The following is a 15,196-nucleotide window of genomic DNA, read 5'->3' as shown; positions in this document are numbered from 1 at the left end:
TTTGTTTTTTGATAAGTTGCCTAATAATAATGCACAGTAATAGTCACCTGCACACACAGATATCCCCCTAAAATAGCTAAAACTAAAAACTACCAAAAACATTCAGCTTTGATATTAATGAGTTTTTTGGGTTCATTGAGAACATGGTTGTTGTTCAATAATAAAATTATTCCTCAAAAATACAACTTGCCTAATAATTCTGCACTCCCTGTAGTGTATAGTATTTTTTTGTTTCCCAAGAGACGTTTTACTGTATTTGGAATTCGGGGGTGACTACTTATGTAAACATGCCTGGTCCATGACTGGTACAGGCGTAACTGGGACATAATAATGCCCCACTGTACCACTGATCAGTGGGCCTTGATCAGTGGTTGTTGATCACTGATCGGCAGAAGCAACAACTTCACAGCAGATGGCGATGAAGGCAAAGGAAGTTCTGCTCTCTTGTCTCAAGGGTTACCGCAGCTTCACACGGGATACCCTTCCTGGCGAATATGAGATATAAATAAAAATCAGAATTAGAAGAGACTCTTGTGCATGTATAGTACACAATCTACAATTTACGGGTTACTGTTGTATTAAAAATCCAACTCTATTGGCTTTAGTAAGCGACATGGTAGAGATCAAGGCTAAGACTACTTTTCCCAGAAGTCAGAGCGAAAGAAAGAAGGCGCTGCATCTCAAAAGGAACGCACAAGGTATGCCTTGTTCCTCTTCGTATTTACCAGGATTAGAGATATGTAAACTCCGCTTCATTAATGCAAAGTCTGTCTGATGGTGTGACACCAGATAGGTCAGCTAATAGCTTCAAACACTGTCATTTATTAGTGGCAGTGAAGGCGTCACGACGGCACTGTTTTTATGCCCATGTGCTATTAGCCAGTTGGCTAGCAGCCTCAGTTCGGGGTGATTGAGCTACAAACTGAAGTCGGCACGTCTCGGTCGTTGTTCCAGCAGCACAAACAAATCTCCTAAATACAGCCAGGTTTGGCAGCTAACGTAGGAATAAGTCGAGCTAATGTGAAACACTGACATGCTAACACACTTTGCTTCCCTGTGAAGTAGTTGCTTCCCTGTGAAGTAGTTGTGTAACTTGTTGTTCCCTAAAATTTGGAAATGAGGCTGAAGTTCAGTCAGGAGAAAGCCAGATCACTCCTGGAGTTGTGCTGATGTATCACGCTAAAATAAATAAATAAGAGGTAAGAAAATTGTTTGGTAAATTTTGCCCAAAGTTTAGCAACATTAGCATATGTTAGGGCTGTTTTTGTTGTGCATCTGCACTTTATTGTTGTCAATGTCTACGCATGGGACAGTGTGAAACGTAATTTCAATTCTTTTGTATGGCAAGTACATTTGAAGAAATTGACAAATAAAGTTTTCTATTCTATTCTATATAAATGCACAATATTTGCGAGTTTTTTAGTAAATCAGTAAACAAGATTAGGCTAACAGTCTAATTGAAGAAAAAAAAACTCAGATTATTTTCTTAAAAACTCATTTTTTTCACTTCGGTGAAGGAGCTGCTTCAAGTTACAACAACACATATGGGAAAACGTTACATAAGTGAATACGGTTTTCCACGTCTCTGCGCATGCTCCGTTTAACCTCCGCGTAACCTGCCATGTATCTGAATGTTTCTGCCGCTCATTTATATGGAGTAGGTAGCAACAGTAGCACCAGGTTACAACCAGCAAGATCCACGGTTTCCCTCGGAGTTACTCGAGTTCAGGAGCTTCTCCTTCTCAGTGAGCCTCACCTGGCGATTCTTCGAAAGAGCAACAGGGTTTGCAGCAGCACCAGACACACTTATCAACTAGAAACAGCATGCTTTTCTCATCTGTCTGTCTGTCTATCTACAGCCCTCCACTGAATAAGTGGAAGATATTTAGTGCATTAATTATAAAAAGCTTCACCAGTTGTGGTTATTTTTTTTATCCTGATGTGATTGCTTATATAGAGCTTTTATATATAAAGCTTTTAATACTAGGCTGCAGTCAAACGAGGCCACTGCACTGTTGTTGTCCTTTTCACCCACAAATTAAAACATATTGCTTTTGTCTTAATACAACAAGGAGGCAGTTTCTGCCAGATAGCTAGCTGAGCCTGGATACTACTTCTAGTAGTGCACAGCTACATATAACAGTGCAGATACAGCCGTGTAGGGGCATGCAGGGTAATATCTACGCCAGTTAGAACAAGCACTGCGGCAACACCTTGGAATATAAGGGAGCATCTTAAATTACCCTTAGTGGTATCTGTGGCTGGATTATTAGTAGTGTGTTGAGGCCATGGGTTAGGTACGACATAACCATATAAACCAGGTGTGTAAAAGATAAGGCTTGGGGCCCAAAATCGGACAGCAAAGACTCCAGTCTGGCCAGCTGGATGTCTTTGGAAAATATAAAAATGGGTGTACATTTTGGACTTTCACCTGTATTTTCATTAATTTTACAGTTTTGCCTACTGATTGTACCTGATAGAAGCTATAGTTTCTGCTTGCCTACTCAGATGTGACACTGACACAGACTAAGAACTATAGTAGATTGTTTTTGTGGTAAGATGCCTCGTAAACACAGTGTATGGTTATCGCAAAGCACATGAATGAAAAACTTAAGTAGAAAATACAAAAATTAATTATAACTTGGATTTAAACATCGTGGAACAACTGCTTGTTTTCTTTTTTGTTTTTTAAAAAAAGGCTTTCATGCCCCTCAGGCGTGCAAAAGTTGCACTGCCGTCACTGTTTTGGAAGGCGCAGCAGAGCAGTATTGATAAGAGTTATTGATAAGTATGGAGACACACAGGTCAGGTGGATTGCAGTTCTAGGAAGTGTTTTTCAATATCTTCCAATATTCATGGAAACGCATAGAAACATTTGGTTTACTGCAACACGTGAAGAAAACTGTCAAATCGGGGGTGGGGGGGCTTTGCATGAAAATCTTGTTTGTCACACAGATTAATAGTAAGAGTTAAAGCTAAGACCTGCTGTGTCAGAACAGACTGCGCAGCTCACATGATTGATTTTGTTTTTCAGGTGAACAATGACATTGGACTGAGCGGCTGGAAAGCTTTCTGTCTGACAATGTCAGAGAGAGGAATGGAGCAAAGGTCAACATTTTCTCTTACTCGCCAGCAGCAGCATGTAGCTTTTTAACCAGCTCGTCGGATGGTTCGTTCTCTCCAGTTCAGCCCTCTCTGACACAGAGAGGCAGAGGACTTGAGTTTGTTTTCTTCATAAATTCCAGGTGGAAAGTCGGCAGCTTTTCTTATCGAAAAGAATCCTCGCATGCTGATTTGATAGCGTGAGGGGGGGAAGAAAAAGTTACACGCCTGTGCAATGGTAGCAGAGGACACAGCAGGAAGTGGGGACAGATCAGATGGGGAGAAAGAGATGGATCAGAAAGCATCTGAAGACGCCGAGCGGCAGGAAGACGGGGATGTAGCGATGGCCGCCACTGCCGCAGAGTCTCCCTCTGGAGAGGATGAAGCCAGAGATCCCAGAAAGTGGAAGTGGTCTGTGATTTTCTTGTGTTTCTACGGGTTTATGTCATCCATAAAACCCGGGGAGCCCTTCATCACGCCATATCTGCTGAGCCCTGAGAAGAACTTCACCAGAGAGCAGGTGAGTGATGCACATTTCTCTGCGTAATTTGATGAAAGTTTGTGTTGACTGGTAACCTTCCCATTAGGGCTGGGCCATATCCTATCGTTCACGGTAATACCGGTATAATGTTAGGCAATGATAAGAAAATGAAATATTGCGATAAAATATGGGTAAAACACGCATTTGCAGTGCCTTTGTTTTCACACGCGCATAGCGGAAAAAGCACGGCGACAACAGAGAATGAGAAGGGCGAAAGCGGATGAAACAGATGAACCAGAACTGGTTTGTAAAAATGCTGCAGCTTCAGTGGTGTGGGACTGGTTTAGCTTTCGTCTGTCAGATACACAACAAAGCACATTATTTGGTAGAGCATGCTAGCGGGCCGTCGTTATTACCGAACCGATTTTATGTACACGGCGCTTGAAAATCTGTTAACAATGTTTTAGTACGACTTTGCTAAGCTAAGAAGCCGCTTGGCTTGATGGATTGTTGGAGCATTACAGCTATCGTAGTCAGGAGCCTCGTGCAATAATACGTACTGTGCTTCAACATAATATTACCGTATTGTGTGTGTATAACCTCTTTTTAAGTTTTGTGGATATTATACATGGTTATGCTGAGGATATGTCGGCCAGTTTCCACTGGAAATGCCTTTTGGTTAAACTGTCAGCGAGGAATTTGCATTTGCACTGTTACATGTTTATATAACTTTAATGCAGATAAAAAACAGCTGCTTGTTTAAGTGAAAATACATTGATGGGGTTTTTTGCACTAATAAAGTTGTGGAGTTGTAAAGTATTTTGCCTCACGTCAATTATATCGTCAGTTATATCGTTATTGCAAATTTTCAAATGTATATTGTGATAAATATTTTTGGCCATATTGCCCATCAACATTACGAGAGACAAGACCTTCCAGTTACAGTCCTGCTTACAGGAGTTTTGCAGAGTTGAAAGTCATGAGCAGTCCAAAAAGTTAACCTCTGAGACTCTAACAAGCTCTGCAGTTAAGCATGTATTGCACAATAGAATTAATGAGTTCCATGTGGGGAGTTTACTGATCCATCTTACTGTGGTCAAAGTTCACATTCCTTCAGAGTGGGTCAGTGCATATGTGGAGTTAGACTTGTTTGTAGAGTGGGATCACTGGAAAGTGATCACTGTTCTTGTTTTCCTATTGGCCTGGCCATAAGCACGAGGTGAGCTGCCAATGTGTCGACAGCTTGTGGAAAAACACTTCCAAAGACCAGAATAGCAGGTTTACAGCAGAGCTGAACTCCGTGTAGAAATATCTGTTTACCTGTGAGGTTATTTAAGAGCTTTAGTCCCATCGATTTTCCTGTTTTTGGGATTCCAGGGAACAAGCAGTTTATCTGTCATCAGTCCCAGTGAAGCTGGCATTTGTGAAACAAACATCAGTGCCAGACAGATGTCGATGCTTTAACCAGTTCCAATGTCATGAAGTCAGCTGTGATAGAAGTCAGTTAAACAGAAGGTGATTGGGGTGAATCTAGGGCTGGGCGATATGGCCTAAAATCCATATCGCGATATAATTTGAAGCACGTGCGGTAACGATATATATCGCGATATATTCTTTTCTTCTCTATAACGTGTTTTCCACACTATAAGGCACACTTAAAATCCTTTAATTTTCCCAAAAATCGAGAGTGTGCCTTATGTATGAATCCTGGTTGTGCTTACTGACCTCGAACCGATTTTTGGCGTGCAGAAATCTGTTAAATGTTTTAGTACAACTTTGGTAAGCCACTGCTTGATTGATGAAGAAACACAAAAGGTTTCTTTATTTTTTTCACATGACTGCACAAAGTCATGTGAAATTTCTCTTTTTCACCCCCACTGAAGCCACAGCTGTTATTCATCAGTAAAAAAAACCCTCCCCTTTATCTTGTACACTGTTACGACTGTTACTGTGACCAACAGTGTGCATAGTTAAGATAGTAGGCTGGTATTTGCAAAATACTAAAGTGATGCAGAATTGTGTTTTGCATCGAAGCTCTTCAGCAACTACTCCGGCAAAAATGCAGAACATTTGCTTGATGAGGATGGTCGGGGGATTTTGAATTATTGGTTGGCCAAAACAAGTAATATTTGCATTTGCATTCGTGATCTTTGTCATATTTTAATTGTATCTTAGTTGTATCCTTACAGATGTGAAGAAGAATGCCAGCAATGTTGGTTTATATTTACAGCTTCGTTGAACTTTCTTTAAACCTTCTTTTAAAAGTAAATAAACTGTATATTTGAAGAAAAGTTGGCACTATTTAGGGTAGAAAGTGCACTGTCAGAAAGGTTCGTGTAAGACTCTAGCTTGATTTTGCTTTTTTTTTTTCCCCACGCCTTATTTGATTGATTTATTTCCAGGTGACCAATGAGATCACTCCAGTGCTGACGTATTCCTACATGGCTGTGCTGGTACCAGCCTTCCTGCTAACGGATCTTCTGCGTTATAAGCCGGTCCTGATCATTCAGGGCGTCAGTCAGGTGGTCATCTGGATCATCCTGCTGCTTGGCGGTACGCTGCTTCAGATGCAGTTCATGGAGTTCTTCTACGGCATCACCATGGCCTGCCGTGTCGCCTACTCCTCCTACATCTTCTCCCTGGTCAACCCGGTCCTCTACCAGCGCGTGGCAGGCTACTCGCGCTCCTCAGTCCTCTTGGGGGTTTTCACCAGCTCTATCCTGGGCCAGCTGTGCATGTCCTTGGGAAACATCACCTTCTACACCCTCAACAGTATCTCTCTGGGGTTTGTCAGCTTTGGTTTGCTGCTCTCACTGTGCCTGCCCTGGCCTAAACGCTCCTTGTTTTTCAACCGGACGAATCAGGAGGAAAAGGAACTGGTAGAAGTAGCCACCAAATCTGAACTGGACAAAATGAACCCAAAAGATGGAGGGCCATCCTTTGCTGCCCCCCCATGTCCTGCGTCAACCTGGAAGGATTCTGTGTTTATGCAGATGCTTCTGGAGGTTAGAAATGTGCTGAAGAGGCCAAACCTGAGGCTCTGGTCCCTGTGGTGGGTGTTCAACTCCACAGGGTATTACCTGGTGCTCTTCTACGTCCACATCCTGTGGAACAAAGTCTACCCTGCCACTGAGAACAAGAACGTTTACAATGGGGGAGTGGAAGCAGCTTCTACATTGCTCAGTGAGACATTTCCAGACATTTTAAAAATAGCTTTACACAAATAGTGTTATTGAAATTTAATTTGTTTTGTATCCAGCTCGGTGTCCACATGCAGCAGCTTGCTACATTTAGATACAAAAAATGTAACAACTTGTGCAAAGTATAAACTAAATCTCAGCCATTGTCTAATTTAAAGGCTGGCAGGATGTATTTAGCTTTGCAGTGATAGCATCAAACAACTACTTAATGTAGGACACAATCTGCAGGACTTTTATTTTTTAGGAAGAAAAATCTATGCTAATGACTCTGATAGACCCCCATCTTCATGAGAGACTCGGATTGAAGCAAAAGTGTGATAGGAGATAATTGGGTGTTTTTTTTCCAGGAACCAATTTGAGAGGGTCAGGAAGAGCTGAAGAATGATGATATGTGTTGTTATTTAAGACTAAAGTAAGGACTTGTCCACACATATACAAAAGTAGCTTTTGGAGTTTTAGGCTTTTATTCAAAGCAAATTCACTTTTAGATAGCTGAAAAAGGATGGTTTGGGTCCAGGCTAGATATAAAAGATTGACATAGCCAATGTAATGACACCCAGGCTGGTGTTTTTGCTCACCACATCTAGTGTTTTTTTGTAATCACAGGGTCTAGCTGGGGAGTAACTCACTAGCTTTGTTAGAAAGATGGTCACATCCTCAAACTTAATTACACTTGTGTATTGAGTCTGTTATGTTCTCTGTGCAAGTGGCCAGTGTTGTTACCAGCATACTGATGTGTGGGGTTCTTGGGTTGCTGTAGTTGGTGAAGTTTCTGTCTTTGAGTCGATCCCTTCTGTTCCAGTTTATTAGAAAAAAGGGAAGCAGAAGTAGCATCAGGGAATACTCACAAGGAAACAATGGTACTGAATGGGCCAATCAATGTGACTGTGCCGTTACTAGGGCTGGGTATCGTCACTGATTTCTAGAATCAATTCGATTCTGATTCACAAGGTCCCGAATCGATTTGATCCACGATTCGATTTGAATCGGGGAAATTTTTCCTCAGTCAGAAATATTCTAATTCTGATCACGTATCAGTACATTTCCATATTTTTATATCTATAAAAAGAAAGCTGACACTTGTGAGACTTTATCAAAGGTGTGAGCATCACAGCAGAGGCCTTTGTGTCAAAGTAATTGAGGATAAAACAGAAAAACATGAAGGTGGTTTTCCTGGCCTGGGAATTTATGAAAATATTCTGCAGTAGATCAAAAACGAAAGAAAACCGTTAATCAACATATGAACATTATATGATGCTGCTGAAGTGAAGCAGCATCATGTACCCCACCCCTAGTGTTTACTAGGGCTGGGGCACATTATACCGTTCAGCGTAATACCGGTATAATGTTAGGCAATGATAAGAAATGAAATATCGCAATAGAACATGGGTAAAACATTCATGCACCATGCCTTTGTTTTCATACGCACATGGCAGAAAAGGCATGGCGGCGACAGAGAACGAGAAGGGCAAAAGCGGATCATTGAATGAAACCGATGAACCAGAATTGTTTTTTTAAAAACGTGCTACTTCAGTGATGTGCAACTGGTTTCGTTTTTGTCCGTCAGATAGCCACCAAAGCACTTTGTAGAATATGCAAGCGGGCCGTCCTTACTACCGTATTTTTTGGACTACATAAGACAACCAAAAATGTGATGACCACATATGTGGACGCCAGGTCCTAGGAGGTTAATGCACATAAAAAACAGCTGCTTGTTTAAGTGAAAATAAATTGATGGGTTTTTTGCACTAATAATGTTGTGGAGTATTTTGTCTCGCATCAGTTAGATCATCAGTTAGATCATCAGTTATATCGTTATCCCAAATTTTAAAATATAGATCGTGATAAATATTCTTGGCCGTATTGCCCTGTCCTAGAATTACATTTCTGGGATGATGCATCAGTCCTCCCCCAGAGCCATGTTCTGTTGGAAGGTTTTTCTCCTGTTAAAAGGGAGTTTTTCCTTCCCACTGTTGCCAATTGATTACTCATAGGGGGTCATCTGATTGTTGGGGTTTTCTCTGTAGTATTGTAGGATCTTTACCTTATAATATAAAGTGCCCTGAGGTGACTGTTGTTGGGATTTGGTGCTAATATAATAAATACAATTGAATTGAGCTGTAACCACTTGAAAGCATGCTCTAAAGTTGGGCTTTTAAATATGGGAGTCTGTGGGGACAAACCTCAAGTTTTAAGACCATTAGAGGATCTGTAGTTCTTGGAAATTAGAAGGGTGACAATGAGCATTTGACTTAGGATATCATCTATCAGTGCTTTTGATTGGGTCATATTGTTGGTTGAAAATACTTGACAGTATTGAGTATTATTATTATTATTACAGGGAAACACAGATTCAAGTCTGCTTTCTTTTGAATCTTTTTTTTGGGCAAAATCAGATGAAATGAACTGTTGGATTTCTACCTATGATTCTGATGATTAGCTTTTTGAAATGATCTTTTAAATAATGTTTGTAAAAAAGGTATAGGCTCAAAATGGTTTTCTAAAAGTGTAGTCCTGAAACTGACGTGTGTGTTAACATAAACAGAAGAGCAACTGCAGTAAAGGGTACGCTCAGCTGTGTGGAAGAAGCTTAATAATTGATTGGCCAGCCCTACTCTGTAAGGGATCACGTCAGCTTTAGATGGCAATAATTGCACTTTAAACAGTTGTAAAGATTAAAGGTAGCAGCTTCGATAATCTGGATGTCATGTGTAAGTAATGAGGTTTGATGACAAAAGTCTGATAATTGAACAGTGATTAGGAGACTTCTGTGCTGCTGCTGATATTTTTATGACAAGAACAGACTAACTTATGTCCAATATGAATAACTTTCATCTTATTGGTGACAGTAGTGCTTAGCCGACTGCTTACTCAGTCCCTCTCTACAGATTACTTGCTCTGTGCTTTAACTTAATCAGTTTAAAGACTATAACCTGTTTATTTTTCTGTAGGTGCTATAGCGTCCTTTACAGCAGGCTTTGTCAAAATTCGGTGGAACATCTGGTCAGAGCTGGTCATTGGTATCATCACAGCGGTGCAGGCCGGTCTGCTGCTTCTTATGAGAACCACAGACGACATCTGGGTCTGCTATGTTTGTTATGTACTCTTCCGAAGCTTCTACCAGTTTCTGGTGCCTATTGCCACGTAAGTGCCAAAAACAGTGTATTATTTAAGATGCATCTGCTTACGATGATCTTAGTTGTAACTATGCTGGATTAAAGTTAAGTGCTATAGGAATGTGGCCAAAACTGTGGTGCTTATTATTGGAAGATTTAGGCCAGAAATATTTGGGGGGAAAAGGATCAGAAGCTAAACCACAGCTGCCAATATCAACTGCCACGAGAAACTTCACTCTGAAACTACTTTTTTCTTCTTCTTTTTTTCAGTCTTTGCTCAAGCAGAATGAAGGATAACGATCTATTATAATGACATAAGCTGACATGTTTTGTGCTGTTGATCGTACAGAATAGGTCCTCTGGTGTACATTTTTTGTTGATGATTTATACCAAGTGATAACAGCATAATAATGAAGAAAATAAATGTAGCCCTCAGCTAAACTCGTAATGAAAACGTTAATGAGATAACACAGCGTTCGATCTGATAAGCCTCAGTACGTTGTGTCTGTCTACACTAGTATTTTATTGTTTTAACTTCATGTAATTTCAAATAACCTAAATACATCTACAGCGAGTAAGAACATACAGCGTATCACACATTTATACAAGACAGTTGCTCATGCTGGATGTTATTGTCTTGCCAGTTTCCAGATTGCATCGTCACTCACCAAGGAGCTCTGCGCTCTTGTGTTTGGTATCAACACCTTCTTTGGGACAGTGCTGAAGACCATTATCAGCCTGATCTTTACTGATAAGAGGGGCCTGGCCTTGGACGTGCACTCTCAGGTAAAACAGTCAAACAGCAGGGATGTTTCACACCAGTTGGATTTGAGAGTCCACATGCAGTAGTATAACTGGAGTTACAGTTGTCAGAAGTTTCGTGCTAATGGTGAATGGATGTAAAGTCCTGATAATTTTGGTCTGTTAATATATTTTTAAACTTAATGACTTGAAAAAAACAAGAATTGGGTGCACACGTTGGAATTTATTTTAAATTTTTTCTAATCCACAAAGGATGAAAAGTGTACGTACAGATTTCAGAAATATACATACACCCCCAATAATATTAGATTAAATTTTAAATGTCTCTTAGTAAGTTGCACCTTGACCACAGGTAGCTTTCAGTAAGCTGATCGCTCTTCTTGGCAGACTTGATATAGTTCAGTTAAAGTAGTTGGTTTCCTGGAATGGGCGCAGCTTTTAAGTATAGTCCACAGATTTCTTTTCAGTAAGGTCGAGGTCGGGGCTTTGGGATCGTCATTCCAGGAGCTTAATGTTAGGCTGCTTTATCCATTCCAAAACCAGTTTTAATGTGTTTGGGATCATTGTTCTGGTAGAACACCCAACACTGACCAAGTTTCAACCACCTAGCTGTTGATCTGAGGTGAAGTTGAAGAGTTTGGAAGTAGTCCTTCATTATTCCATCCAATTTGTGCAATGTTCCAGTGCCACCGACAGCAAAACAGCCCCAGAGCATAATGCTACCACTACCATGCTTGACAGCTCATACACTGCTCTTAGGTTTTGAAGCCTCGCCTTTACTCCTCCAAACATACCTCTTGCCATTGTGGTCAAAGACCTTTGCAAAGTGGTGAAAAATTAGAATAATTCGTGGTTACATGCAGTTGGAATCTGCAGTTGTTTAGAAATGACTCCAAGAGACCTCCCCAAATTGTGTAACTTGACAATTCTACCAAGTTGTTTACTGAGTTCATTGTCAAACAAATGCTGCTTATGCTGCATAGATAAACTCCCAGTTATAGTAAATCATGATCATTAATGAGAAGTTGGTAGGTAGCCATGTGAAATTAAGACATTGTAGAAACTTCAACACTTTATTAAAATATTCAAGTGAGGGTATGTCTATATCTGAGTCCGTATGTATAATTTCGACCCTCTGTGGGTTAGAGAAAGTCTAACATAAATTCAAACTTGTTTTCTGAAGATGTATGCTGCACAATCACTCCACCCTGGAAAAGGTTCAATGAAAAGCTCAAAATTATCATGGCATTCATGCTCATGATGAGTTTTTGTAAACTTCTTACCACAACTGTATCCCTAATGTGGTCTATTGGTGTAGTTTTATGTTGTGCATCAGGGCTGTCAAACTCAAATACACAGTGGGCCAAAATTCAAAACTGGATCAAAGTCGCGGGCTAACGTTAATATTCATTGAAAAAATCTTCCTCCAAATATAACAAGGAATCTTTTCTTATGGACTCAAACAGTATGGAACAAGCAAAGCTTAATACTAAACAATATATTTAACTTATATAAATGTATATATAACTTAATATTGCACACATGCAAAATCAAAGTTCCAATTAAATAACACATCAGTGGAATTCATTTCTTAAATAAAAACTGTATTTGCAGCCTTCTGAATTAAATGTTATCATTCATCATATTTTCATCATATTCTCCCACCTGCTCCTGTTTTTATTCTTTTAGCCATTTTGGGATCGGTAGCATGGCAGTATTTGCATGGTTGCTATGACTATTGTCAACAGAGGAGAGGGAGCTAATAAGTCCTGTTGTGACTGATGCACCAAAACACCAACAGAGCATTCTGGGAATTGTAGTATTAGCAGTACATGACCTGTGTAATAGCAGCAGGCCAGCTCTAATAGTTTTGTATGGCTTCACGGGCCAAATGCAATTAGGCTGCGGGCCAGAGTTTGACAGCTGTGTTGTACGTTAAAACATCTGGACAGCTCCCTCAGTTGTATGTGGAAGAACCATACACATCCATGGGTGTAACCCACATGCTCAACTCTGCTGCTCAACCCACAGTGTAATCAACCAAGCAAAGATTTCCTTGCTTTTGGGGAAACTTGTTAGGAGACTCGTTTCTGCTCCCTCCTGACAGCTGTCAGTGGCCATATTTCCAAACCATTATTTTGCCATTTAACAGGTTCTTTACTTCATTATCGTATTCAAATGAGAATAGTGTTGTTGTTTTTTTGCCAGTTTAGTGGAAATTGGATTAAAATTTTGTTTGGGCTGGGATCTCATGAGGTGCAGGATAAAAAGCCTCATCCATTGCACATCTCTCTTACAGTTTCTGGTGTACTTCTTTTACTTCACTCTTCTTACTGTCGTCTACTTTGCCTGCGCTGCTGTGGTCATCTGCCGTCACTACCGAAACGAGCGGAGGGGAGGAGTAACCAGGGACCAGCCCACGCCCACGGAGCTCAGCCCTGTGGTGACAAACAAGGAGCTAGAAACTTTGTCTAATGGCAAAAGTGCCTAACCCTAAACACAAGAGGAGAAACGTGTAGTTCCATAACATTGTTAGACCAGTTTTACTAATAAGCTCGTGAGAGTCACTGAGATCAGTGTTTTAGCCCCTTCATACACTCAGGTGGGTTCAGTGATGCCTCTGAGCCTTAATCAGAAGTGCCTCATGTGCAGCGACTCCAAGAGTGCAGCAGCTTGTGTCTGAGGAGAGATTTTCTAGAGTAATTTGCTTTGGTGTTTTTAGACATTGCTAAAGCAGCCTGGGACCTTTAATATCACAACCAAGATTTCTTAGAAAACACGAAACAACCTTGTGACATGCTGGAGTGATTCTTTTCTATAGTCAAGGCTCACGAGACACGACCACACTTGTTTTTAACAAAACACTCCTATTGTACTTTGTTACAATTACTGTGTTAGTGGCATTTTTAAAGAACATGTGAGTATGAATGCACCTTAGTTATTGATGATGATTATCACAGTCTGACATCAGTGTTATGGGATCGGTAAGATCTTCACTGCCGATCATTTCAAGCAGCACACTGCAGATTTTGTGCAGTGTACTCTGCTCAATGCAATGTCGTCTGGTGTCTGTTTGTATTGCAGGAGCAGCACCACAGACGATTGCAATAATCTTCATTTGATACAATCATTTCTTTTTTCTTTTTTTAGGACTAATTAACATTTATACACATCTTTACAGAAAATTAAAACCTGTTCTCAATTTCAGTACCTCAGTCAACTGGAGCTGCTCGTGAGTTTGTCGATAAGTTCAGTAAACAACAAACCAAGTAAAATTTGTAAAACCTGATTTTATTTATTTTTGGTCAATGAATGGCTGTTTTTCTTTCTTTGCTTGTGTTTAACATTTAAACATGCTGGGTCAGTGCTGTAGAGCAGTGGCTCTCAAAGCTGGGTCTGTGATTCTTTGGAAAAGCAACATGTCAAGCTTTTTACTTCCACACTTAGTAACTTTGGCTCAATAGAAGAGCGTGTTACATATCAGAAGATTTAAACATTAATAGGAAACTTAATGAGGGGATTCCTTTGAAAGGCTCTCCCCTCTAAATGGCCACTGACCCCAGAGAATTTCAGAGCCCCTGCTCCGGAGAACACTAGAGGCAACAGGAAGTGCAGCGGAAATGTTAAGTAGGTTTTAAAATGACTTTGCTTGATCACTTAAACAGAAGATTGAGTTATTTCTTACAGCAGATGCAATGGTAGTTTGTGTTTACTGCATTGAGTATTCAGTGGGATGATACATTTACTGTATAGATTTGTTCTCTAGCTTCAGTTCAGTGTTAAGTGCATTTTCACTTGTGTTGTAAAATCAGGAGTATCTGCACTGCCATTGTGTCGTTTTAGTGTTTGAAGGCAGAATTTTGTGATTGACATCATTGCTGAAAAATGACTATGAACATGTCTGAGTGCTGTAACAAGGAAATGAGATGTTTGTTTTTTATTCACAGATAAATTACTGAGTGGATAAAAACATGCTGCCTCTGTCTTTTTTTGAGTGCAGTAAACCACATTTACAATTTGACACCATGTGATAGAGCTTTAGTGTCTTTAGTGTTTAGTGTTTTTTAAAACCTCTTGTTTTATTGTCACAACAATCGCTTGCTCGGATCAGCTGGGGGTAAGTTTGGGCTTTCAAAGCTGTTGCCAACAAGCAAGATGCAGCATTTCCTCTGCTGGACAAACTTTACAACGTCAACACTGACTATGATTGAAAGGCATTTCTCCTCTTTCTACTTTAAAAACGTTCATTCATCTGACATTGTAAATGCTGATACCGATATCATTAAATACAATAGCCAATATATCAGTCTGACTCTAATCTATAACTTTTTGGAGCTAAGATTCGGTTGAGACCGAGCCACTCAAACGGGGCATTATCTCTGTGACACTATCCTCCTGTGTACGTCTGCAGCAAAAATATAAAATGTAGATGTAACTCAAAAAAATCTCTGTACTGATATGAGTTGATATTTTGTTGATTTTAGGCATTTAAATAGCCGATATTCTTGTAACCAAATTTGCAGATATGAATACAG

General features: G+C 40.1%; 1 protein-coding gene across 6 annotated transcripts; it reads left to right on the top strand.

Moving 5' to 3' along the window:
- Window positions 1–407: 407 nt before the first annotated feature.
- LOC113016292 (folate transporter 1-like) lies at window positions 408–14,962 on the top strand. 6 transcript variants are annotated; one of them, XM_026159026.1, is made up of 7 exons: window positions 408–698; window positions 3,035–3,169; window positions 3,246–3,622; window positions 5,986–6,766; window positions 9,735–9,927; window positions 10,544–10,685; window positions 12,961–14,962. In XM_026159026.1, the coding sequence occupies exons 3-7, from the start codon at window positions 3,338–3,340 to the stop codon at window positions 13,150–13,152; spliced, it is 1,593 nt and encodes a 530-aa protein (XP_026014811.1). In that variant the 5' UTR covers window positions 408–698; window positions 3,035–3,169; window positions 3,246–3,337; the 3' UTR covers window positions 13,153–14,962. The 6 variants fall into 6 exon arrangements, with proteins under 6 accessions (XP_026014811.1, XP_026014809.1, XP_026014806.1 ...); XM_026159024.1 differs by adding an exon at window positions 1,662–1,783 and having other exon boundaries at window positions 3,035–3,622; XM_026159023.1 differs by lacking the exon at window positions 408–698 and adding exons at window positions 709–1,199; window positions 1,662–1,783 and having other exon boundaries at window positions 3,035–3,622.
- Window positions 14,963–15,196: the final 234 nt, after the last annotated feature.

This window comes from Astatotilapia calliptera, chromosome 23, assembly GCF_900246225.1.
Source record: "Astatotilapia calliptera chromosome 23, fAstCal1.2, whole genome shotgun sequence".
NCBI classification, from domain to species: domain Eukaryota; kingdom Metazoa; phylum Chordata; class Actinopteri; order Cichliformes; family Cichlidae; genus Astatotilapia; species Astatotilapia calliptera.
This window is presented reverse-complemented; position numbering and strand designations above follow the sequence as displayed.